General features: G+C 44.1%; 1 protein-coding gene across 3 annotated transcripts in view; it reads right to left on the bottom strand.

Annotated features, from left to right (window-relative positions):
- The window catches only part of CLEC16A (C-type lectin domain containing 16A), a 369068-nt gene that overhangs the window by 281409 nt on the left and 60167 nt on the right, over window positions 1–27492 (bottom strand). For all 3 annotated transcript variants that reach the window (XM_068244692.1, XM_068244690.1, XM_068244691.1), the window contains exon 6: window positions 3535–3658. In XM_068244692.1, coding sequence (XP_068100793.1) covers window positions 3535–3658 — 124 coding nt within the window. The remainder of the gene's footprint in view (window positions 1–3534; window positions 3659–27492) is intronic.

The following is a 27492-nucleotide window of genomic DNA, read 5'->3' as shown; positions in this document are numbered from 1 at the left end:
TCCAAGATCCTCTCCAACAATGTTAGAATAATTTCCAGTGGATTCATAACTTATGTACACACTTTAGATTTTCCTTGGCTGAAGCAATCATTCCTAAAACTGATGTGTTCTTTTTACAAGCTAACAGTGTAATTTCGCTGAACGGTCCCAGGATCCATTCAGGATCTCAGGATTGCTGCTGTATTCAAGTTACCAACACGGTTGTCTTCTTTACCATAGCCCAGCCATGCATTAACCACTTCAGGACCGCAGGGCATTTTAAGACCACCTTTTGTACCTGAGCTGTGCCGCCTTTTTAACCAATTCACTGTTAAATGGGTAACCAGATTGGAAAACATTTGTAAGGCTCCAAGTCCCATGATCACTGATTAGTTAATCACAGTAACCAAGTAACAGAGGAGAGAGGCCAGTAGAAAACATTGTACTGTATGTGGCTTACAGTCCTCTGCCATCAGGCACTAGAGTTGCCATGTAGGGGTGGACGTGGTCTGCATAATTCTTGAATTCGGTAACATGTCAAAGTAACATTCATATATGGTAATCTATAGAAAACTTGATCCAACAGGCCAGGTAACCTTTTTCTGTCACTTAATGGTTCAGCAAGGCAACTGAGCATCTGGAACTGAAAATATATAAAATGAACTTCCTCATACGGGGTTCTGCTCCTGTGGCCCCATGGTCTGTATTGGATCCGCCACCTTCCCCAGGAGAGATCACAGCTGTGCTGCATTTTGCAGTTCCCAGTGAAGTTGTGCGCTTGCGACTGCCACAATGCATGCTGAGAGATATAGATATATATATATATATATATATATATATATATAGATAGATAGATAGATAGATAGATAGATAGATAGATAGATAGATAGAATATATATATATATATATATATATATATATACATACATACATATATATACATATATATATATATATATACATATATACAGTGGCTTTCAAAAGTATTCGGCCCCCTTGAAGTTTTCCACAATTTGTCACATTACTGCCACAAACATGAATCAATTTTATTGGAATTCCACATGAAAGACCAATACAAAGTGGTGTACGCATGGGAAGTGGAACGAAAATCATACATTATTCCAAACATTTTTTACAAATCAATAACTGCAAAGTGGGGTGTGCTTAATTATTCAGCCCCCTGAGTCAATACTTTGTAGAACCACCTTTTGCTGCAATTACAGCTGCCAGTCTTTTAGGGTATGTCTCTACCAGCTTTGCACATCTAGAGACTGACATCCTTGCCCATTCTTCTTTTCAAAACAGCTCCTGCTCAGTCAGGTTAGATGGACAGCGTTTGTGAGCAGCAGTTTTCAGATCTTGCCAGAGATTCTCGATTGGATTTAGATCTGGACTTTGACTGGGCCATTCTAACACATGGATAGGTTTTGTTTTAAACCATTCCATTGTTGCCCTGGCTTTAACTTTAGGGTCGATGTCCTACTGGAAGGTGAACCTCCGTCCCAGTCTCAAGTCTTTTGCAGACTCCAAGAGGTTTTCTTCCAAGATTGCCCTGTATTTGGCTCCATCCATCTTCCCATCAACTCTGACAGCTTCCCTGTCCCTGCTGAAGAGAAGCACCCCCAGAGCATGATGCTTCCACCACCATATCTGACAGTGGGGATGGTGTGTTCAAAGTGATGTGCAGTGTTAGTTTTCTGCCACACATAGCGTTTTGCATTTTGGCCAAAAAGTTCCATTTTGGTCTCATCTGACCAGAGCGCCTTCTTCCACATGTTTGCTGTGTCCCCCACATGGCTTGTGGCAAACTGCAAACAGGACTTCTTATGCTTTGCTGTTAGCAATGGCTTCTTCTTGCCACTCTTCCTTAAAGGCCAACTTTGTGCAGTGCACGACTAATATTTGTCCTATGGACAGATTCCCCCACCTGAGCTGTAGATCTCTGCAGCTCGTCCAGAGTCACCATGGGCCTCTTGACTGCATTTCTGATCAGCGCTCTCCTTGTTCGGCCTGTGAGTTCAGGTGGACGGCCTTGTCTTGGTAGGTTTACAGTTGTGCCATACTCCTTCCATTTCTGAATGATCGCTTGAACAATGCTCCATGGGATGTTCAAGGCTTTGGAAATCTTTTCGTAGCCTAAGCCTGCTTTAAATTTATCAATGACTTTATCCCTGACCTGTCTGGTGTGTTCTTTGGACTTCATGGTGTTGTTGCTCCCAATATTCTCTTAGACAACCTCTGAGGCTGTCACAGAGCAGCTGTATTTGTACTGACATTAGATTACACACAGGTGCACTCTATTTAGTCATTAGCACTCATCAGGCAATGTCTATGGGCAACTGACTGCACTCAGACCAAAGGGGGCTGAATAATTATGCACACCCCACTTTGTAGTTATTTATTTGTAAAAAATGTTTGGAATCATGTATGATTTTTGTTCCACTTCTCACGTGTACACCACTTTGTATTGGTCTTTCACGTGGAATTCCAATAAAATTGGTTCATGTTTGTGGCAGTAATGTGACAAATTGTGGAAAACTTCAAGGGGGCTGAATACTTTTGCAATTCACTGTATATAGATTTCTAGGTGCTCGATTGCCTTTAACACTGTTCCTAGGTGAAAAATGTCAGACACAGGGGGCATCCTATATGAGGTTGTGTTGCCACGGTGTACATATGAGATTTAATCGCAACCATGAATGCATGCATTGCAGCGGGCGACTTTGTCAGGTACTTAAAAATGCAGAATAGCTGCGGTCTCTTCTGGAGAAGATGGCAGATCCAATATGGACGGAGGGCCAGAGGAGAAGCACCCATAGATAATAAAATGACACTTACCCCAATCCCCATCCCCCCAATGGCATGCTATCACAAACCTCCCTTATGGGGAGGTTAATTTTATATATTTTTAGTTCCAGGTGCTCAGTTGCCTTTGAGTTTTTCAGTGCAATGTCTCTTCTCTGAGATCAGACCGGATGGGGTACTGTCCACTCTCCACGTGCATCAAGGATCCTTATTATCCCATAACTCTGGACCACTTTTTGCAGATGCCATCTTCTGCGTACCAGGATCTTCCCACAAGACCTACCATTTTGGAAATGCTCTTACCTGGTCCTCTGGCCACCACAAGTTGGCCCTTGTGAACATTGGTCAGCTCAATCCACTACCGTAGGCAATTTTCTCTGCTTCCAATAGGTCACCTTAAAAAGCTGATAGTTTACTTGGTGACTAATGCATCTTGCCCCCTTGATAGTAGCCATTGTAACAACATAATTAGCGTTGTTCACTTCACTGGTCAGTGGTTTATTCATGTGACAGACTGCTGTGTTTATACAGTTTACATGTTTATATTATGTAGGTTTTATACGTAGCATAAAAAGAAACTCCATTTGTCCTCTAAAAGGATTATAGTTTGCCTAGATTATATATAAAATAAGACAGTTTAATAATACAGCAAATCTGCAACACCTGAAAAATGGTATAGTCATAAAGGCTTGGGTTTAAAGTGGTTCATTTATCATTGTTGCGTGTAAATATATATTTTCATTTACTTACTCTTCATCTGTCTGAACGCACTTATCAAGCTCGATAACATGGATTCCAATGAACCAAACCAAGTTAGAGAAGTAGGGCACGGCTGTTTTATCCCTAATGTAGTGCAGCATCGGCTGGTTGTTAACTGGAAAGAAGGAAATGCAAACACAAAGTGTTATTATGAAAGAAGAACTATTCTTCCACAGAATATACACTAAAACCAATAACCATCTAATGTTTCCCCATTCCATTAAGCTAAACTAGGGTTATGACTGCATGCACAGCATCTGTCAGCTCAGCAGACTTTTAATGAGTATCCCGTAAACAGCTAACAATATTTTCTCCTTTTATTTGCTTCCTCCAATTAAAACAATGTTATGGCTGCACCACTGAGAACTGGGCTTGTAAATCTTCATAGTGGAAATGCTTAGTGCAGTGACATTTAGCAGGAAAGCTATAGAATAATAAAATAGTTACTCTACCCAAATGTCACCTCTCAGGTTTGGAGCGATACAAGGGAATTAAAGAGATACTCCACTTTCGATCATCTGAGAGTTCTTGCATTGCTTTTATGTGCACATACAGTATAAACACAGCTGTAAAAAACAGTTCCTTACAGAAAATGCCCAATAGGTGTGTTGCAGTCCGGCTTGCCCTAACCGTTGCCTTGCAATGGCCCTTTGAACATATTTGATAAGAGCCTGCCTGATTTGTTCTCATAACTGCGCTCCCCATTGTGCGCGAACGTGGTCATACTGCGCCTGCGCAAAGAGGGCCATGCCTGCTCATGGAGGAGTGGCTTGGGCTCATTGCGCAGCCTCGCCTGTACTCACACAGGCAGACGAGAACATACAGGACAAGTTCTTGATGGATATGCTTAAAAGGTCTGTTGGAGGTTTGAGGAGGTGGCCGTTTGTTTCGCACAGTGCAGAGTATGGTTTATGAGCCCAGCAGCACTAAGCTTAGAGTATAGAGTAGAGGCCTGCGCGGGTCCACTTTTTCATACCCGCTACCCGCACCGCCACGCTTTCTGGTGAATTTGATACCCGCAACCCGACCCGCACCCACAGAACCGCTACCCGCTTTTTTACATTTTCTTCTAAAGTGCACATTTAAAGTAAAGTAGGCAAAAGACAGTCAGAATTAACATGCTTGCTTTCACTACCCGCGACCAGCACCCGCAGACCGCTACCCGCAACCGACCCGCATTTCGGGCTACCCGCGGGTACTCGACCCGCTGCAGGCCTCTAGTATATAATATATATATATATATATATATATATATATATATATATATATATATATATATATATATATATATATATATATATATATATATATATATATATATATATATATATATATATATATATATATAGGAGGAAATAATTATTTGACCCCTCACTGATTTTGTAAGTTTGACCAATGACAAAGAAATGAAAAGTCTCAGAACAGTATTATTTCAATGGTAGGTTTATTTTAACAGTGGCAGATAGCACATCAAAAGGAAAATCGAAAAAATAACCTTAAATACAAGATAGCAACTGATTTGCATTTTATTGAGGGAAATAAGTTTTTGAACCCTCTAACAATAAAAGACTTAATACTTAGTGGAAAAACCCTTGTTTGCAAGCACAGAGGTCAAACGTTTCTTGTAATTGATGACCAAGTTTGCACACATTTTAGGAGGAATGTTGGTCCACTCCTCTTTGCAGATCATCTCTAAATCCCTAAGGTTTCGAGGCTGTCTGTGCAACTCTGAGCTTGAGCTCCCTCCATAGGTTTTCTATTGGATTAAGGTCCGGAGACTGACTAGGCCACTCCATGACCTTAATGTGCTTCTTCTTGAGCCACTACTTTGTTGCCCTTGCTGTATGTTTTGGGTCATTGTCGTGCTGGAACACCCATCCACGACCCATTTTCAGTTTCCTGGCAGAGAGAAGGAGGTTGCCATTCAGGATTTCACGATACATGGCTCCGTCCATTTTCCCGTTAATGCGATTAAGTTGTCCTGTGCCCTTAGCAGAAAAACACCCCAAAGCAAAATGTTTCCACCCCCATGCTTGACGGTGGGGACAGGGTTTTGGGAGTCATAGGCAGCATTTTTCTTCCTCCAAACACAGGGAGTTGAGTTAATGCCAAAGAGCTCTATTTTGGTCTCATCAGACCACAGCACCTTCTCCCAGTCACTCACAGAATCATTCAGGTGTTCATTGGCAAGCTTCAGACGGGCCTGCACATGTGCCTTCTTGAGCAGGGGGACCTTGCGAGCCCTGCAGGATTTTAATCCATTGCGGTGTAATGTGTTTCCAATGGTTTTCTTGGTGACTGTGGTCCCTGCTAATTTGAGGTCATTCACTAACTCCTCCCGTGTAGTTCTAGGATGCTTTTTCACCTTTCTCAGAACCATTGACACCCCACGAGGTGAGATCTTGCGTGGAGCCCCAGAGCGAGGTCGATTGATGGTCATTTTGTGCTCCTTCCATTTTCGAACAATCACACCAACAGTTGTCACCTTCTCTCCCAGCTCCTTACTAATGGTTTTGTAGCCCATTCCAGCCTTGTGCAGGTCTACAATTTTGTCTCTGACATCCTTGGACAGCTCTTTGGTCTTTCCCATGTTGGAGAGTTTGGAGTCTGCTTGATTGATTGATTTTGTGGACAGGTGTCTTTTATACAGGTGACTAGTTAAGACAGGTGTCCTTAATGAGGGTGACTAATTGAGTAGAAGTGTCTAACCACTCTGTGGGAGCCAGAACTCTTAATGGTTGGTAGGGGTTCAAAAACTTATTTCACTCAATGAAATGCAAATCAGTTGCTGTCTTTTATTTAAGGTTATGTTTTCGATTTTCCTTTTGATCTGCCACTGTTAAAATAAATCTACCATTGAAATGATACTGTTCTGAGACTTCATTTCTTTGTCATTGGACAAACTTACAAAATCAGTGAGGGGTCAAATAATTATTTCCTCCACTGTATATATATATATATATATATATATATATATACATATATATATATATATATATATATATATATATATACATATACATATATATATATATAAAAATATAGTATATAAATACATATACACACACATACATATATACATATATATATATATATATATATATATATATATATATATATATATATATATATATATATATATACATATATATATACATACATACATACATACATACATATACATATATATATATATATATATATATATATATATATATATATATATATATATATATATATATATATATATATATATATATATATATATATATATATATATATATATATATATATATATATATATCCTACCTTAACCACTTCAGGACCACAGTCTTTCTACCCCTTAAGGACCAGGCACTTCTTTTCCATTCAGACCACTGCAGCTTTCACGGTTTATTGCTCGCTCATACAACCTACCACCTAAATGAATTTTACCTCCTTTTCTTGTCACTAATAAAGCTTTCTTTTGGTGCTATTTGATTGCTCCTGCGATTTTTACTTTTTATTATATTCATCAAAAAAGACATGAATTTTGGCAAAAAAATGATTTTTTTAACTTTCTGTGCTGACATTTTTCAAATAAAGTAAAATTTCTGTATACATGCAGCGCGAAAAATGTGGACAAACATGTTTTTGATTAAAAAAAAACCCATTCAGTGTATATTTATTGGTTTGGGTAAAAGTTATAGCGTTTACAAACTATGGTGCCAAAAGTGAATTTTCCCATTTTCAAGCATCTCTGACTTTTCTGCGCACCTGTCAGGTTTCATGAGGGGCTAAAATTCCAGGATAGTATAAATACCCCCCAAATGACCCCATTTTGGAAAGAAGACATCCCAAAGTATTCAGTGAGAGGCATGGTGAGTTCATAGAAGATTTTATTTTTTGTCACAAGTTAGCGAAAAATGACACTTTCTGACAAAAAAAAGAAAAAAAAAAAAAGTTTCCATTTCTTCTAACTTGCGACAAAAAAAAATGAAATCTGCCACGGACTCACTATGCTCCTCTCTGAATACCTTGAAGTGTCTACTTTCCAAAATGGGGTCATTTGTGGGGTGTGTTCACTGTCCTGGAATTTGGGGGGGGGGTGCCTAATTGTAAGCACCCCTGTAAAGCCTAAAGATGCTCATTGGACTTTTGGCCCCTTAGCGCAGTTAGGCTGCAAAAAAGTGCCACACATGTGGTATTGCCGTACTCAGGAGAAGTATATAATGTGTTTTGGGGTGTATTTTTACACATACCCATGCTGGGTGGGAGAAATATCTCCATAAATGACAATTGTTTTATTTTTTTTACACACAATTGTCTATTTATAGAGATATTTCTCCCACTCAGCATGGGTATGTGTAAAAAAAAAAACCCCAAAACACATTATACTACTTCTCCTGAGTACGGCGATACCACGTGTGGCACTTTTTTGCACCCTAACTGCGCTAAGGTTCCCAAAGTTCAATGAGTACCTTTAGGATTTCACAGGTCATTTTGAGAAATTTAGTTTCAAGACTACTCCTCACGGTTTAGGGCCCCTAAAATGCCAGGACAGTATAGGAACCCCACAAATTACCCCATTTTAGAAAGAAGACACCCCAAGGTATTCCGTTAGGAGGATGGTGAGTTCATAGAAGATTTTTTTTTTTTGTCACAAGTTAGCGGAAATTGATTTTAATTGTTTTTTTTCACAAAGTGTCATTTTCCGCTAACTTGTGACAAAAAATAAAATCTTCTATGCACTCACCATACTCCTAACGGAATACCTTGGGGTGTCTTCTTTCTAAAATGGGGTCATTTGTGGGGTTCCTATACTGCCCTGGCATTTTAGGGGCCCTAAACCGTGAGGAGTAGTCTTGAAACCAAATGTCGCAAAATGACCTGTGAAATCCTAAAGGTACTCATTGGACTTTGGGCCTCTTAGCGCACTTAGGGTGCAAAAAAGTGCCACACATGTGGTACCGCCGTACTCAGGAGAAGTAGTATAATGTGTTTTGGGGTGTATTTTTACACATACCCATGCTGGGTGGGAGAAATATCTCTGTAAATGACAATTGTTTGATTTTTTTTACTCACAATTGTCCTTTTACAGAGATATTTCTCCCACCCAGCATGGGTATGTGTAAAAATACACCCCAAAACACAATATACTACTTCTTCTGAGTACGGCGATACCACATGTGTGACACTTTTTTGCAACCTAGGTGCGCTAAGGGGCCTAACGTCCTATTCACAGGTCATTTTGAGGCCTTTGGATTCTAGACTACTGCTCACGGTTTAGGGCCCCTAAAATGCCAGGGCAGTATAGGAACCCCACAAGTGACCCCATTTTAGAAAGAAGACACCCCAAGGTATTCTGTTAGGAGTATGGTGAGTTCATAGAAGATTTTTTTTTTGTCACAAGTTAGCGGAAAATGACACTTTGTGAAAAAAAAAAAACAATACATATCAATTTCCGCTAACTTGTGACAAAAAATAAAATCTTCTATGAACTCATCATACACCTAACAGAATACCTTGGGGTGTCTTCTTTCTAAAATGGGGTCACTTGTGGGGTTCCTATACTGCCCTGGCATTTTAGGGGCCCTAAACCGTGAGGAGTAGTCTTGAACCCAAATGTCTCAAAATGACCTGTGAAATCCTTAAGGTACTCATTGGACTTTGGGCCCCTTAGCACAGTTAGGCTGCAAAAAAGTGTCACACATGTGGTATCGCCGTACTCAGAAGAAGTAGTATAATGTGTTTTGTGGTGTATTTTTACATATAACCATGCTGGGTGGGAGAAATATCTCTGTAAATGACACATTTTTGATTTTTTTTACACACAATTGTCCATTTACAGAGAGATTTCTCCCACCCAGCATGGGTATGTGTAAAAATACACCCCAAAACACATTATACTACTTCTCCTGAGTATGGCGATACCACATGTGTGATACTTTTTTGCAGCCTAGGTGCGCTAAGGGGCCCAACGTCCTATTCACAGGTCATTTTGAGGCATTTGTTTTCTAGACTACTCCTCACGGTTTAGGGCCCCTAAAATGCCAGGGCAGTATAGGAACCCCACAAGTGACCCCATTTTAGAAAGAAGACACCCCAAGGTATTCCGTTAGGGGTATGGGGAGTTCATAGAAGATTTTATTTTTTGTCACAAGTTAGTGAAAAATGGCACTTTGTGAAAAAAACAATAAAAATCTAATTTCCGCTAACATTTGACAAAAAAATAAAATCTTCTATGAACTCATCATACACCTAACAGAATACCTTGGGGTGTCTTCTTTCTAAAATGGGGTCACTTGTGGGGTTCCTATACTGCCCTGGCATTTTACGGGCCCAAAACTGTGAGTAGTCTGGAAACCAAATTTCTCAAAATGACTGATCAGGGGTATAAGCATCTGCAAATTTTGATGACAGGTGGTCTATGAGGGGGCAAATTTTGTGGAACCGGTCATAAGCAGGGTGGCCTCTTAGATGACAGGATGTTTTGGGCCTGATCTGATGGATAGGAGTGCTAGGGGGTGACAGGAGGTGATTGATGGGTGTCTCAGGGGGCGGTTAGAGGGGAAAATAGATGCAATCAATGCACTGGGGAGGTGATCGGAAGGGGGTCTGAGGGGGACCTGAGGGTTTGGCCGAGTGATCAGGAGCCCACACGGGGCAAATTAGGGCCTGATCTGATGGGTAGGTGTGCTAGGGGGTGACAGGAGGTGATTGATGGGTGTCTCAAGGTGTGATTAGAGGGGGGAAATAGATGCAAGCAATGCACTAGCGAGGTGATCAGGGCTGGGGTCTGAGGACGTTCTGAGGTGTGGGCGGGTGATTGGGTGCCCGCAAGGGGCAGATTAGGGTCTAATCTGATGGGTAACCGTGACAGGTGGGGATAGGGGGTGATTGATGGGTAATTAGTGGGTGTTTAGAGGAGAGAAGAGATGTAAACACTGCACTTGGGAGGTGATCTGATGTCGGATCTGCGGGCGATCTATTGGTGTGGGTGGGTGATCAGATTGCCCGCAAGGGGCAGGTTAGGGGCTGATTGATGGGTGGCAGTGACAGGGGGTGATTGATGGGTTGCAGTGACAGGGGGTGATTGATGGGTGGCAGTGACAGGGGGTGATTGATAGGTGATTGACAGGTGATCAGTGGGTTATTACAGGGAATAACAGATGTAAATATTGCACTGGCGAATTGATAAAGGGGGGTCTGAGGGCAATCTGAGCGTGTGGGCGGGTGATTGGGTGCCCGCAAGGGGTAGATTAGGGTCTAATCTGATGGGTAACAGTGACAGGTGGTGATAGGGGGTGATTGATAGGTGATTGATGGGTAATTAGTGGGTGTTTAGAGGAGAGAATAGATGTAAACAATGGATTTGGGAGGTGATCTGATGTCGGATCTGCGGGCGATCTATTGGTGTGGGTGGGTGATCAGATTGCCCGCAAGGGGCAGGTTAGGGGCTGATTGATGGGTAGCAGTGACAGGGGGTGATTGACTGGTGATTGACGGATGATTGACAGGTGATCAGGGGGGATAGATGCATACAGTACACGGGGGGGGGGGGGTCTGGGGAGAATCTGAGGGGTGGGGGGGTGATCAGGAGGGGGCAGTGGGCAGGGGGGGGGATAAAAAAAAAATAGCGTTGACAGATAGTGACAGGGAGTGATTGATGGGTGATTAGGGGGGTGACTGGGTGCAAACAGTGGTCTGGGGGGTGGGCAGGGGGGGGTCTGAGGGGTGCTGTGGGCGATCAGGGGTCGGGGGGGGGGGGAAATCAGTGTGCTTGGGTGCAGACTAGGGTGGCTGCAGCGTGCCCTGGTGGTCCCTCGGACACTGGGACCACCAGGGCAGGAGGCAGCCAGTATAATAGGCTTTGTATACATTACAAAGCCTATTATACAATGTAAATGCGGCAATCCGGGTGCTAGTAACCCGCCGGCCGTTCCTACGAGCGGTGGGCGGAGCCAGTCCCCGGCGGCTGATCGCGTCACGAATGACGCGATCGCCGCATAACCACTCCCGCAGCCGCCCCCGCCGATGGGCGTATTGCGGTCGTTTGGGCCCGGACTTTGCCGCCGCCCATCGGCTGGGGGCGGTCCTCAAGTGGTTAAAGTAGTCCATCCAATTTATTAGTAAAAAAGTAGATACTTTATTGGGCACTTGGCTGACGTGTTTCGCGGTAGAAACCGCTTCTTCTGATCAAATACTGTGCCTGTCCGCCGCAGCACCTCATAGGCACAGTATTCGACCCGAAGAAGCGGTTTCTACCGCGAAACGCGTTGTCAGCCAAGTGCCTAATAAAGTATCTACGTTTCACTAATAAATTGGATGGACTACTTCTTTAACCCATTCAGGTTCCGTCGTTTTCACGTGAGAAATGTTCACCTCCCATTCATTAGCCTATAACTTTATCACTACTTATCACAATGCACTGATCTATATCTTGTTTTTTCCGCCACCAATTAGGCTTTCTTTGGGGGGTACATTTTGCTAAGAGCCACTTTACTGTAAATGCATTTTAACAGGAAGAATAAGAAAAAAATGGAAAAATTCATTATTTCTCAGTTTTCAGCCATTATAGTTTTAAAATAATACATGCCTCCATAATTAAAACTCACGTATTGTATTTGCCCATATGTGCCGGTTATTACACCGTTAAAATTATGTCCCTATCACAATGTATATCGACAATATTTTATTTGGAAATAAAGGTGCATTTTTTCCATTTTGCATCTATCACTATTTACAAGTTTAAAATAAAAAAAATATAGAAATATTTCATCTTTACATTGATATTTAAAAAGTTTAGACCCTTAGGTAAATATTTACATGTTTTTTTTTTTTATTGTAATGTTTTTTGTTTTTTTTATAGTAAACAATTTATTTGGGTACTTTTGGGAGGGTGGGAGGTAAACAATAGATTTATAATGTTAATGTGTGTTAATTCTTTTTTTTTTTTTTCAGGTGTAGTATTACTTTTTGGCCACAAGATGGCGGCCATGAGTTTGTTTACATGACGTCACTCTAAGCGTAGCACGCGCTTAGAGTGACACATCGGGAAGGAGACAGCCAGAAAAAGCACAGCTTCCGAGAGAAGCTGTCGCTTTTTCAGCGGGGGAGAGGAATCAGTGATCGGGCTGCATAGCCCGATGCATTGATTCCTTGGCTACCAAATCCGCGGCCGGGAGTGCGCGTGCACGCGCACGATCAGCCGCGGGAGCGCGCGGTAGCGCGCATGGTTCCTGGACGTAGAAACTACGTCCAGGAACCAAAATAGGTTAAGGTAGGACCTTCTCTCTCTCTCTCTATATCTATCTATTTATATATATTTATTTTTTAGTCTATACTCTAAGCTTAGTGCTGCTGGGCTCATAAACCATACTCTACACTGTGCGAAAGAAACGGGCGCCTCCTCAAGCCTCCAACAAACTTCTTCTGGGGTTACCACTGTGCTGAGTGGACTTTTCAAAGGAGCTGCGACCATCCGCCATCAAGGCCGAGTGGGGACAGTACTTCCCCACATGCGATCTTAGTGGTTGCTATGACTGCAACCCTCTCTTGTGAGTATAATAGCTCTAATTTTCTATTTTAGACACATCATTACCCACAGTACTGCACCAGATTGGGCTCCCGGTTGTCTCCCGTCCCTTCTTCTACCCTCTCAAACCCCAGACATGCTTAACCACTTGCCGACCGCACGCTTATACCGTGCGTCGGCAAAGTGGCAGCTGCAGGACTAGCGACGCAGTATTGCGTCGCCAGCTGCAGGCTGATTAATCAGGAAGCAGCCGCTCGCGCGAGCGGCTGCTTCCTGTCAAATCACGGCGGGGGGCTCCGTGAATAGCCTGCGGGCCGCCGATGGCGGCTCGCAGGCTAAATGTTAACACAAGCGGAAATAATCCGCTTTGTTTACATTGTACGGAGCTGCTGCGCAGCAGCGCCGTAAGGCAGATCGGCGATCCCCGGCCAATCAGCGGCCGGGGATCGCCGCCATGTGACAGGGGACGTCCTGTCACAGGCTGCACAGGACGGATAGCGTCCTGTGCAGCCCCGATCACCGGGGGGACAGGTAAAAGAGGGAGGGGGGTGAATGTCGCCGCGGAGGGGGGCTTTGAGGTGCCCCCCCCCCCGCCAGCCACACGCAGGCAGGAGAGATCGGACCCCCCCAGCACATCATCCCCCTAGTGGGGAAAAAAGGGGGGTGATCTGATCTCTCTGCCTGCACCCTGATCTGTGCTGGGGGCTGTAGAGCCCACCCAGCACAGATCACATATTTCAATGCTGGTCCTTAAGGGGGGGGGGGTAAAGGGTGGGTCCTCAAGTGGTTAAAAGGTCCACACTTTGCAACAGTGGGGCGAGGAGGACATGGGAAGCTTCTGGACTAAAGATAGAAGTAGTAAAGACTACATTGTAACAGTCTGTGCCATTGTGCTGTTAAAGAGAAACAGTAGAGCCAGATATGTTTACATGACAAAACAAGGTTTCAAAATCAGGGCTGTGGAGTCAGTACAAAAATCCTCTGACTCCTCAGGTTAGTATTCCACCAACTCCGACTTCTCTAATTTGCATAGTACAATCTTGTTGAAAGTATGTAACATAAAATACATCTCTTAACTTTCAACGCTTTTTTAAGGAATTTTAAAGACAACTGAACTGAGAAGGCTATGGAGGCTGCCATATTTATTCCCTTTTAAACAATACCAGTTACCTGGCTATCCAGCTGATCTTCTGCCTCTAATACTTTTAGTCATCGACTTAGGCCTTGTTCACATCATACTTGCTTCTTTGTGCATTTGGAAGCACATATGACGTGGTAACATGCAAGAAAGGCAGAAGGGTATAGACAGCCCTTCTGCCATTGACATCGAATGCGCTGCGCAGCAGAACGATGCGCTATGATGCGCTTGCATACTGCTGCATGTATTCTGCCTGCAAGCGCAGAGCTGAACCATTCACTTTCAATGGATGGGATCAGCCGTGCAGCAGCGCAGATGGCGTATGATCATACACGCTGCGTTCCGATCGCACGGCCATCTGCGCTGCATAGATGTGAACGAGGCCTAAAACTAGTCCTTGGTAAGAGTACTTGTAGAAGGTACAGACAGTAACAAAGAACATCTATCAGGCCCTAGGCAAAGTAACTGTGGGTACATGTAAGAGTGATGTGCAGGTACTCTGCAGGAGAATGAGGGGATTCTTCATGTACAATCTGAATCAGGTTTATGGGTGATAGACAACACCTCTGTGTTCAATGTGCACAACATTTTCAGTGGATTCCCTGCAGCTCTGTGGAGAGTGCATATGTAGAGTATAGTATTACTGTGTAACGTAAAGTAAACCTGAGACAGATGAAAGTTTTATACATACCTGGGGCTTCCTCCAGCCCCCTTCAGGCTAATCAGTCCCTCGCTGTCCTCCGCCACCTGGATCTTCTGCCATGAGTCCAGGTACTTGAGCCAGTCGGGCGCAGTGCGCATGCACACACTCCGCCGCCGGGAGCGTACTACACCTGCGCAGCACTATTGCGCAGATGCAGAACGCTCCTGGCTGTGGAAGCGGCATGCGGCCGGACTAAGGTGACTGGCTGAATTACCGGGACTCATAGCAGAAGATCCAGGTGGTGGAAGAGGACAGCAAAGGACTGATTAGCCTGAAGGAGGCTGAAGGAAGCCCCAGGTATGTATAAAACTTTTTTCATCCGTCTCAAGTACCCTTTAATTTGTAGTCACCAAACCAAATTTTAACAATATATCAAAGTATTTGATTTCATGAGCAAAAGGAGTGCATGAATTTGCATAAACCAGCATCAACGCAGAATTATTTCCATCTCATTGACCATCTCTATTAGTGACACAGCTACACATCGGGCTTTATTCTTACAGCATAGATGTTATTTAGTATATATAAGAGATTCCTGTGTACACATCATATATACAGTCACAATCAGATTTTTATAGATGACTTTAAAAATATGGGGACTGCTTTAATGAAGCAGCACTAGTAACTAATTTTGATTAGTTTATTTCATTTTTCTGGGCTGAGCACAGCTATTACTGTATATATAATTTATGATGTCTTATCTGAGAAATAGAACATTTTAACATATTTTCTTTTTTAATTACAGTTTAAATTCATTAGGAGTCGGTGCATTTTTTCCCAACACCAGGTACCCAAAAATTGCTCCGACTCCGACTCCACAGCCCTGTAAAATACTACTATGAGAATGATAATCTATGATAATCAATCCACTGGACTGATCAACATTAAGCAGTCAATTTACTATGATCTGGAGACTCTACAACACATTGAAGGCCAGGCTGTAGGGTGATTGCTTCTGCGCAGACGCCGATAAAACAGTTGGTCCTCTGGCCACACTTAGCCATTCACAGCACTACATAGCTCTTCTCAAATCATGAGACAATTCTGAAACTGCTCCCAGAAAGGACAGCATTTTTATGTTATCCGATTTCTCTATGTTCTCTACATTTACGTTATTACCTGTTGATCTTCCTTGACTTTGAGTCTTTCATTAATTATGTTACAGGTTCTATAAAATAGTCTGCAAGCTAACCAGAACTTCTGAACAAAAGCATTCCACTTCTTGGTGTGGTACCAGAACGGATGAGACTCAGGCACCTCTGACTTAGGCTGGGTACACACTATAAGATTTTCTGGCCTATTTACTGTCAGATCGATTATTTCCAACATGTCAGATTTGCTTTCCGATCGATTTCCGAACATTTTCTGATCGATTTTGGTGCACTTTAATAGGAATTTGATCGGAAAATGCTCGGAAAACGATCGGAAAGCAAATCGGACATGTTGGAAATAATCGATCTGACAGTAAATCGGCCAGAAAATCTCATAGTGTGTACCCAGCATTAGAGTTACTGGATGAGCTACACATATGCACTAGATATGATTGTTTTGCAACTATCACGGGTTAAAATGTAGTGCAAGTACAGGTGTGTCCCTCAGCATTGTTGGTCCCCGCTTCAGCAATCTGCTGCATTGGTGCATTCTCACCCAACCACTTTTGTCCTTTTTCATTCTCCAAATGAGGCGGCTCCTACTAGTATGTCCCTCTCCATAAAACAGAACAGGTTTCTTGGCTAAAAGCCACACTGATCATTTCAAACAGCAATGACTGAACGTCGGAACATAGCTTTAAGAGTAAGTATTATGGCATTTATGAATTAGATACTCTGAGTACAAAGCAGGTGATATTCAGCATTTGATGCAGTTAAATTAGTGAAGGAGTCAGGTCAAATTTCAAGTATATTGTTAAGGTACGTACACACGTCTGATATTTCCGAACGACTTGTTGTTCAAACCGGTCATTTGAACGACAAATTGGCTAGTGTACGATTGTTACACTGATAGCAGAAGTTTTGACTGATCCGCTCAGCGGATCCGTGAACGACAAGTCTGTACATGTGTACAAATGACTTGTTGTTTGAAAGTCTATTAGTTTGACACTAAAAGACATTCAAACAACAAGTCGTTTGATCAGTCCTTTAATCTAGTCCATTGTTCTATCCAGTCCATTGTCTATTATCAAGTTGGTTAAACGACATGTAAATTAGGTAAATTAGCATATCAAACAACTTGTTGGTCAGTGTGTACATAATGTCTGAACGACTTGTTGTTTGAACTACAAGTCGTTCAAATGACAAGTTGTTCAGAAATATGAGACTTGTGTACGCACCTTTAGGCTTTCATCAGTGAAAAGGTTAAATTGGAGCTTTACTGAGAGGTTAGGGAAGCTGCTATTGGCAAAAAATGCTAACTGGCTATCCGGCTGATGGCACTGTACTAACAGAAATGCTGTGGAGTCGGGAGACGAAAGATCACCTGTAAACCTGGTTCAGATTGTGCACAAAGAATGTGTAATAGAGGATGAATCCCTCAATCTCCTGCAGAGTACCTGCACATCATTAGATGTACCCACAGTTGGATTGCCTAAGGCCTGATGGATGTTCTTGGTTCCTGTCTGCACCCTCCACATGTACTCTTACCAAGAACTAGTTTTGATTTCTATTTAACAGCTACTCTACACCTCTATCCTAAGTTTAGGTAAAATGCATCTCTGGGGTACATAAAAAACAAAGATATGCTAATGCTTAAAAGTTAGACTGGCCTAACGCATTGTCTGTTTAATAAGATTCACTGGAACCCCGTATCAGCTGGGTTGCGGTGTATAGATCTGCCCCCTTGCAGAAAACGCCATCTCAATATGCAATCTTAATATAGCTTTAAAATTCCTAAGCTTTGGCAGTAATGGAATTCCTTATATTTTACATACTTTCAATCAACAAGACGAGATGTTTTATGCAAATTAGAGGAGTAGGAGTCGAGGAGTCAGAGTCGGTGGCATCATAAACTAAGGAGTTGGAGGATTTTTGTACCGACTCCACAGCCCTGCACAGAAGTGATTGCAAATAAAGTACAGCTGGCTAAAATAGAGATGGATAGGTAGTATTTGGGAATTCTGGTGAAAGAGAAACTAAACACAACTAAGGATGTATAAAAAAACAGGAGATTAAAAAAAACACAGGTTTCAAGTGCAATACTGCCACTATAGAAATCATTTATTGTTTAGGCAACACACTTTATGAAGGACGCATGAGATTTGGAGAGAGTCCAAAGGTAAGCGACTAATGTAATTAAAGGGAGAGGATATCTAACTTAGAGTGAAAAATTAGGGAAACTGGGTTTATTTACTTTAGAAAAGAGAATGTTAAAGTGATTTAGTTCGTTATTCTATTTTTTTTTATTTGTATAAAGCCTGCATCTTCAAAGGTAATGTACAATGAATAATATATGCAGAAGCATAAACAAAAATAAAAAAATAAATCTCCCGGCATGCATTGCACATCCCCAGCATGCACTGTGGCGGCCAGGAACTCGAGATATCACTGTGGTTACTTCAACCTGCGTCACAGTGACACAGAAGATGGATGCTTCCATATGGACAGGGGGGCTATGGAGCAGCCCCCATGAGTAAACGTACACTGCACCCCAAAACCCAAACCCACACAATTAATGAAATTCCCTAGAGGGAGGTTCGTTTGAGACATTTTCTGCACCCAGGTGCTCAGTATACTTTAAGAGATAGTAACGATAGACAAAGGGAAGTGGTTTAGGAGGCAGTGTGGTGGTCAGCCACTGATAAGAGTTTCCTAGGTAACATTAAATGTTTGCCTTAAGAGGTGACATTTTTGGTTGTGTTGGCAAGGTGGTGTAAGTGCTTAACAGTTGTGAAAGGGTGTTCTGGAAGAAATGAGAAATTGGAGAAAAATCCTGTAATTATATTATTATTAAAAATATTTATGTTGACCGTGCAGCACACTTCCTACACTTCCTAGAGCGGTAGTAAGTAGTGTAATGTGGCCAGCACGTTGCTTGTGGAGGAGAAAGATCTGCACATCAGGCACTCCTGTTCTGCACTCTGTCTTCCGTGGTCACACAGTGTACTGTACATTTGCTTACTGCCCCAGGATCTGTTATCTCTCCACTATCCTGTCAAGCAAACAACTTGGATCACCACCACTGCCCAGGATCTGCTGTGGTACTCAGCTTTGCATTTATTAATAGCGGCTATTTGTTTTGATACATTCACAATGCAGTAAAATGTACAAACATGACAGAAAATTACATCATCACTGGCGTAGGGCCCGAGGTCGCAGGGGTCGCACGTGCGACCGGGCCCGACTCCTGAAGCCTTGAGGGGGGGCCCGGACGGCCGCCCCCCCCCCCCCCCACCTGTGTGCGCAGGCTCGTACTGATCCAGCGGGAGGTCGGGGGAATTCCCTGTGAGGTCACATGGTGGTGGCCCCCTCTCCTGTCAGCACTCCATCCAGACATGCAGCGCACGGGCCCTTCAATGTGCGGGTCACATACATCGCAGGCAGAGCACAACTCTGTGCTACTTCCTGCTCTGTGATCTCCTCCCCCGGCTTTCCTGGTGCTGCAGAGCGGCAAGTTTGGATGTGGCTGAGAGACACGCAGCCTCTCATTCAGGCCAGCAATGGATGGATCTGCACAGCAGGGGCTAGAGATCGGAGTGCAACAGCTGGGAGCTCCTCTCACTGGGACAGGTGACAGCAGGGCAGAGCGCTGTGTGGTAAGCTGGACAAATTACTTGCTGTCTGACTGATCCTTATCTCTGCCTCTGCCTGTCCCCCTGACCCCCTCCCCCTCTCAGTCACAGTGAAAGCTCTGCCTGTCCCCCTGACCCCCTCCCCCTCTCAGTCACAGCGACAGCTCTGCCTGACCCCCTCCCCCTCTCAGTCACAGCGACAGCTCTGCCTGTCCCCCTGACCCCCTCCCCCTCTCAGTCACAGCGACAGAACTGCCTTTCCCCCTGACCCCCTCCCCCTCTCAGTCACAGCGACAGCTCTGCCTGTCCCCCTGACCCCCTCCCCCTCTCAGTCACAGCGATAGCTCTGCCTGACCCCCTCCCCCTCTCAGTCACAGCGACAGCTCTGCCTGTCCCCCTGACCCCCTCCCCCTCTCAGTCACAGCGACAGCTCTGCCTGTCCCCCTGACCCCCCTCCCCCTCTCAGTCACAGCGACAGCTCTGCCTGTCCCCCTGACCCCCTCCCCCTTTCAGTGACAGCGACAGCTCTGCCTGTCCCCCTGACCCCCTCTCAGTCACAGCGACAGCTCTGCCTGTCCCCCTGACCCCCTCCCCCTCTCAGTGACAGCTCTGCCTGTCCCCTGACCCCCTCCCCCTCTCAGTCACAGCGACAGCTCTGCCTGTCCCCCTGACCCCCTCCCCCTCTCAGTCACAGTGACAGCTCTGCCTGTCCCCCTGACCCCCTCCCCCTCTCAGTCACAGCGACAGCTCTGCCTGTCCTCCTGACCCCCTCCCCTCTCAGTCACAGTGACAGCTCTGCCTGTCCCCCTCCCCCTCTCTCCCTTCTCAGTCACATTAACAGCATAATAGCTTGTTATGCATGTCCCACTCCCAGCTAAACCAGAGAGTGAGAAGACTGGAGCACTAGTGAGCCATCTCCCCCCAAGCTCTCTTCTACCTTTTTATCTTCCCTTCTTTCTAACGTCCCCCTTCTCTTTCCCACATCTATCTCCCTCCCCATTCACATGCCTCTCTCTCTCTTCCACACAGTCCCTGTTGATTTTATTAAGGTGCCCATACATGGGCATATCGACCAAGAGACAGATCTCTCTCTGATCTGATTGTAGCCTCTTTTTCGTATTGGTAGTGGAGATGAGTGGTACCCGGTGGGGTCTTCTGCTGTTGTAGACCATCCGCCTCAAGGTTGTGCGTGTTGTGGCTTCACAAATGCTTTGCTGCATACCTCGGCTGTAACGAGTGGTTATTTCAGTCAATGTTGCTCTTCTATCAGCTTGAATCAGTCAGTCCATTCTTCTCTGACCTCTAGCATCGACATGTTTTTCCCTTTTCACACCATTCTTTGTAAACCCTGGAAATGGTTGTGTGTGAAAATCCCAGTAACTGAGCAGACTGTGAAATACTCAGACTGGCCCATCTGGCACCAACAACCATGCCACGCTCAAAATTGCTTAACCAGCCTGGCGTTCTATTAATAAAAAAAAACTATTGCATGCAGCCAACTGAAAGTTGGCTGCATGAAAGCCCACTAGAGGGCGCTCCTAATGCGTACTTCTGATCGCCTCCAGCGATCAGAAGTAACAAGAAAGGCCTCGATGAGCGGCCCTTCTTGTTTTGCTTTCCTCGTCGCCATGGCGACGAGCGGAGTGACGTCATGGACATCAGCCGCCTCTGATCCAGCCCTTAGCGCTGGCCGGAACTGTTTGGTCCGGCTGCGCTGGGCTCGGGCGGCTGGGGGGACCCTCTTTCGCCGCTGCACGCGGCGCATCGCCGCTACATGCGGCGCATCGCCGCGCTGCGGCGGTGATCAGGTAGCACACACGGCTGGCAAAGTGCCGGCTGCGTGTGCTCCTTTTTATTTGATGAAAATCGGCCCAGCAGGGCCTGAGCGGCAGCCTCCGGCGGTAATGGACGAGCTGAGCTCGTCCATACCGCCAGGCAGGTTAAAGAGACTCTGAAGCGAGTGAGCTAGGAGTTGATTAGTGTAAAGCACCTTACATAGTGCTAAAACGCCGCTATCCTGCGGCAAAACGAGGGGTCTTTAGCCCCCAAATCCCCTCTTCTAGGTCCGGGGAGCATTTCCTGCTTGAGGCAGAGCTAATGCCAGTAGCTCTGCCTCTCAGCGCGTCAATCCCAGCTGATCGCCGTCTCTCCCCGCCCCTCTCACTTTTCCTTTACAGAGAGGGGCGGGGTCGAGGCGGAGATCTGTGCGGTGATTGATGCGCATGGCGGCAGAGCTACAGCTCATAGATCTGCCTCCAGGAAGAGCAAAATCCACGACCAAGAAAGTCGTGGATTTTGCATGGGGGATTTGGGGGTGAAGAGCCCTCGTTTTGCCACGGGATAGCAGCGTTTTGGCATTACGTAAGGTGCTTTACACGAATCAACTCCTAGCTCACTCACTTCAGAGTCTCTTTAAATCACCTTTCTTCCCCATTCTGACATTCAGTTTGAAGTTCAGGAGATGGTCTTTACCAGGACCCCCCTTAAATACATTGAAGCAGCTGCCATTTGATTGGTTGATTCGATAATAACATAAGGTGAGAAATTGAACAGGTGTTCCTAATAATCCTTTAGGTGAGTGCAGCTCTGACATCTTCTGCAGCACTTTACAGAGTACATAGCCATGTCACTGACTGTCCTCATGTCAGAATAGCTGCACCCTACCAATAAAAACTATTCGGGGGTACTCGAGATGTGTCCCATTACCACTACTGCAAAATCTGCCTGACTGCCTCCACTATTTATATCGGGCATATCTGGTTATAGATGTTATTTACTTATACTTAAATATGGGCAGCCAAATGATCCGTTCCGTAGTGGTGGTTTTTGGGTGTGATGTAGGTTTGGGTAGAGCTATAAGAATATCTATTATCAGCCACTGGTTTTATCAGAGGCGATTTGGAAGCAAAAATTACTTCGTTTCACACTTTACACTTCTGTAACTGTGACTGTAGCATCAGGGGCATAGCAATAGGGGTTGCAGAGGTTACGACCGCATCGGGGCCCTTGGGCCAGAGGGTTTCATCAACTGCAGTATCAGCTTTCTATTGGTCCTGTGCTGGTAATAATCACTTCTATAGATACTTTGAATAGTAGTAATTATTAACAAACTGTTCCCCATCCCATTCTTGCACCTCTGACACTGTGGTTGCCATTGGCAGGTTTTGGTGCGCCGCATCAATTGTTATGTATAGAGTGCTTGGGGGGGGCCCCATTGTAAAACTTGCATCAGGGCCCACAGCTCCTTAGCTATGCCACTGTACATCATACTATCAATTTGATAGTATGATGTAATTTTCTGTCAATGCACGTTTGTAAAGGTTACTGTACATTGTGAATTTAATGATAAAGCTTGATTTGAAGAAAGTCGTAAAAAAAAAAAAATCGAAATCACTATTTTGACAGGAAAAAAAAATTGAAATTCAATTTTTTCCTAAAATCGTGCAAGCCTAGAGTAGTATAGCTAAGCATGCAAAGCACTGTGAAAATTAGATATTTAAGATCTTGAATTGTACAAAGTGTTTGTACAAAAGCAGCATTTGAGAAGTGAGAGGTAAAAGAGTTGTGCAGCAGAGTTCATGGTGGACACGAGAGGAGCCAGTTGGTTAGAAGTAAGCCAAAGAAAAGGGTATTTCGGTAATCAAGTTGGGAAATTATGATGGCATACTCAAGTAGTTTAGCTGTATCCCGAGTAAGAAATTAGCAAATGCGGGCGATGTTATTTAGGTGCAGACAAAAGTCAGGCTAAAGTGTGAAGGTGAGGTTTGAAGGAGGACACAGATATTGCACCTAAAATATTATACCTAAACAGTGAGACTAAAGGACAAGAGCTATTGAGATATTATGATGTCTGGTTAATATGTCAGATAGGGGAGTTGAGCCCTGTGGTGGAAAAGTGACGATTTCATTTTAGTCTATATTAAATTTCAGAAAGTGAGAAGACATTAAAGAGGTGATAGCATTAAAACAGTAACAGGCATGAGCTATAAATGCAGCTAAATCAGGAGTAGAAAGATGGTTTTGGGTGTCATCAGCAGATAAGCGATACATGGAAACCAAAAGAGCTGAGAAGCTGACCTAGACCATAAGTATAAATAAAATAAAGGGTCTAAAAACCAAGTCTTGTGGTACAGTAAGAGAGGGGATGTTTGGAAGAAATGCTGTTGGAATCTGCAACTGTGAAGGTCCTATCAGTGAGACAAAAGGAAAGGCAGGATAAATTGAGGCACTGAATGCCCAGAAAGAAAAGCATCTATAGAAGAGGATGGTCCACTCGATCAGAAAAGGCGAAGAGTGATCAAAAGGGGTGATTACAGAGAAGAAATGATTAAGAGTTAGTAAGCTGTATGTCACTGTGAGGATAGCAGTTTCCATGGAGTGACTAGGGCAGATAACAAATTTAAAATCAGCGAACAAGGAGTGATTGACAAGGTGGTGCACCCAATATGAAAGAAAGGGTGCTTGTGTAATTGGTAAAGTAATGCACTTTTCATAGTGCAGAAAAAAAAATTGTGGTATCCTGAGTAGATGAGCTTACGTTTCTGCTGCATTTGCATTAATGCATGAACCAGCCTTTACAGGGATTAGGCAGAACAGTGGGATCCAGAGAAGGTTTCTTGGTGTTTTGAGTTGTCAGAGTAGGAAAGATGAACGAATGAAATTGAATAGAGAACAGAAGTTCACTAAAATTAATGTAAGTGTGTGGTCATTGGTGCACATCCCCACACAAGACCACTATGTGAGGTCACAAAAGGTGGTAACTTACCAAATCTTAAATGCAGCCAAGGTGCTAGCATCAGTGTCACTGTTGAAATCACAAATGATGATTGAGGGAAGGAAAGTGGATAGGAAAAGTGGTAGCTAAGCACAAAATTCATCAAGTAAAGTAGTTTGGTTCAGAAGTCGTGTGTATTGCGACACCTTGTAAAAGTGGAAGAGTGGAATAAAAACACACACAGTAGAATTCAAAAGATTACAGGCAGAATGCAGGAGCATAAAAGTGGACTGAAATAAGAGTTCTGAGAGAAGAATGGTAACACCACCACCATGTTTCCTTCCTGGCCTGGGTATGTGGCTAAAGTTTAAAGGGATACTTAAGTGTGAGATAAAAAATGACTTTTACTCACCTGGGGCTCCCCTCAGCCCCCTGCAGCTGAACGGTGCCCTCGCCGTGTCCCTCCGATGCGCCTGGTCTCGCCGGCGGCCACTTCCGGTTTGGCTGTCACCAGCCGACAGGCTGGGAACGCGGCTGATTATCCACGTCCCCGGCCGCAATAGCATTATAGAGGGCGCTATTTCGGCCGGGGACGCGGGTAATCAGCCGCGTTCCCAGCCTGTCGGCCGGTGACGGCCAAACCGGAAGTGGCCGCCGGCGAGACCAGGCGCATCGGAGGGACACGGCGAGGGCATCGTTCAGCTGCAGGGGGCTGAGGGGAGCCCCAGGTGAGTAAAAGTCATTTTTTATCTCACACTTAAGTATCCCTTTAAGCCAACATATGATAGTGCAAGGGGTGAGACAGTGTCTGAGGAAGGCAACACTGTTTCTGTTAGGGCCCGTTTCCATTCATGAGTGATGCGAATGCAGCTACCTAGCCACATCGCATCACTTCCACATCGGGAGATTGAGAAGATGGGACGCGGGTGCGGGGGGATGCGGCCGTGCGAGAATCTCCAGCAGATTCTCGTATCGCTCCGCACAACATGCACGCAATGGAAACTATTCCATTGCCGTGCACTGGTGTCAGGACACCTGCGGTGCAATGCGGCTACGTAGCCCTGAGGCCGAAAAAGCTTTCAGAGAGTAAAATATAGAGGTCATGGACGTTTTCAAGTTTATTACACAAAGAGTTGCCATACCACCAGCTATAGGAGTGAGAGGAGTGGTTACACAGGCTGTATTATTAACATTATTAGTTACAGGAGCATTGTGAGATGTGGGAAGCTAGTGTGTGGAGGATGCTAGTCTGGGCAAGAAATATCGACCAGGGTTTTGTGAAATATCACCCTCAGCAGGCAGGAGGAGAAGATAATGTGAAAATGTGATTTAAATGTGGACGGGGTACAAGTACATGATTTATTAAACATATTCAAGTATTTTTTCCTTAAAGGGCCACTATTACTAATTTAAGTTAAATAATTGTATAATGGCATTATAAGAAAAGTGGCATTTCAATATGCATGGCTGATTTTTTTTTTTTTTCCCAGAGAGCAGCCTTCTAGTCAGAGAGCTGAATTTGCATCGCTTATCAGCTCACCACTCACTACTTAAGGCAATGGTGATGGTGCAGACCATGTTTAGCATAGGTACATAGAAGATAGTTCAATGCCAGATTTACCTGCCAGATCAATTTTTCCAATAGGTCCGATCTGAATGTCGATTGATTTTCTGATCGATTTCCATAAAATTGAACGGAATTCGATTGGAAAATAGTACAATTTTATTTTTATTTTTTTAATGTGGAGGTTGTTTTCACAGTGCTTCTAATTAGTTTTAAACTACTTACAACAGTTTAAACAATAATGTTGTGAAGCAAAAAAAAAAAAAAAAAAAAAAAAAAAAAAAAAAAAACAGTACTGTAATGTATATCTTGTACATAAAGACTTTTTTTGTTTGTATGCATGAAAAATTATAACTTGAGTCGTTTGTAAGGGCTCTTTCACACCAGGAACTTATCCATGCATTTTGACGGATCGCTCCTAGGATGCGATAAGTGGGGTAACATGGCAGTCTATTGACTTTCACGCTTCTGGGAGCTTTTGATCGTCCACCGCAAGCGTTTCCCCATAGGGTAGATTTGAACTAACGCCGCTGATCAGCGTTGAACCGCAACTTCCCGACCTCACACCGTAGGTCATAAAGCGTGTATGAAATCGGGTTCGTGCACGCATTATGCAATATGAAAGAGTCCTAAGAAGAAGACTGCCTGTATTTGTAAATGCAGCCAAGGTCAATATAACACATTACCAGTATAGTAGGATCATGTAGTATAAAGAAAGGATTATAATAACATGTAGGCCGAGGCGCCGGCCACTGCCAGTAGATGCAATTTTGTGACTTTAAGAACAAAAAAAATGTAGTTTTACTTACCTGGGACATCTTCCAGCCCCTACAAGTCACGTGTCCCTCTCAGCAGCTCTGGCCTTCTCCAGTCTCCTCTGGCAGCCTCTGAAAATCCTCAACCCCCAGATGGGTTGGCGTTTTCTTGCACAGGTGCGTTACGCTCCTGAAGATGTGGACATGCTCGCTCGCATGCACCTGAGCAGAAGAGGCTGACCCATCCGGGGGTCTGCGATTTTCAGAGGCTGCCAGCAGGAGTCGGGAGAGGACTAGAGCAGCGGCGAGGGACACACATGACTTGTAGGGGATGGAAGAGGCCACAGGTAAGTAAAACAACATTTTTTTGTCACCTCCTGAGTTTTTTAAAGCAGGGAAGTAGCGATCGTAATCTGCTAATTATGATTATATGAAATTTCACAAGTAAGGTCACACATAAGTATGGATTTTGAAATTCAATAGATTTTTACATAATCCATCTGTAATTTTGAGTAATTGCACGCAATTAACTAATAGCAAAGCCTAAAAACTCTGTAAAATGATACTTTGCTGCTGTTCTTCCAGGCACCTGTAGTCATCCTGGTCCCTCGCCATCATTCTGCGCTTCTCCTTTTAGCTGCTGTGTCTCTTTAAAATCTGGTCAACTCAGCCAGTCACAGAGTACTGCTCATGCGCCTCCTATATCGCGCTTCCCTTGACCGGGAGAGTTTGGTGCATGCGCAGTTGCAATTTTTTGAAACTGTGCAAGTGCAAAACACTCCCAGCCATGGCAGCGATAAAGATGAGTGCTGACTAGGGCCACGTATGCAGCTTT

This window comes from Hyperolius riggenbachi, chromosome 7 (genome assembly GCF_040937935.1).
Source record: "Hyperolius riggenbachi isolate aHypRig1 chromosome 7, aHypRig1.pri, whole genome shotgun sequence".
Taxonomy (NCBI): Eukaryota; Metazoa; Chordata; class Amphibia; order Anura; family Hyperoliidae; genus Hyperolius; species Hyperolius riggenbachi.
The sequence above is the reverse complement of the archived record's forward strand: the minus strand, read 5'-3'. Positions and strand labels throughout refer to the sequence as shown.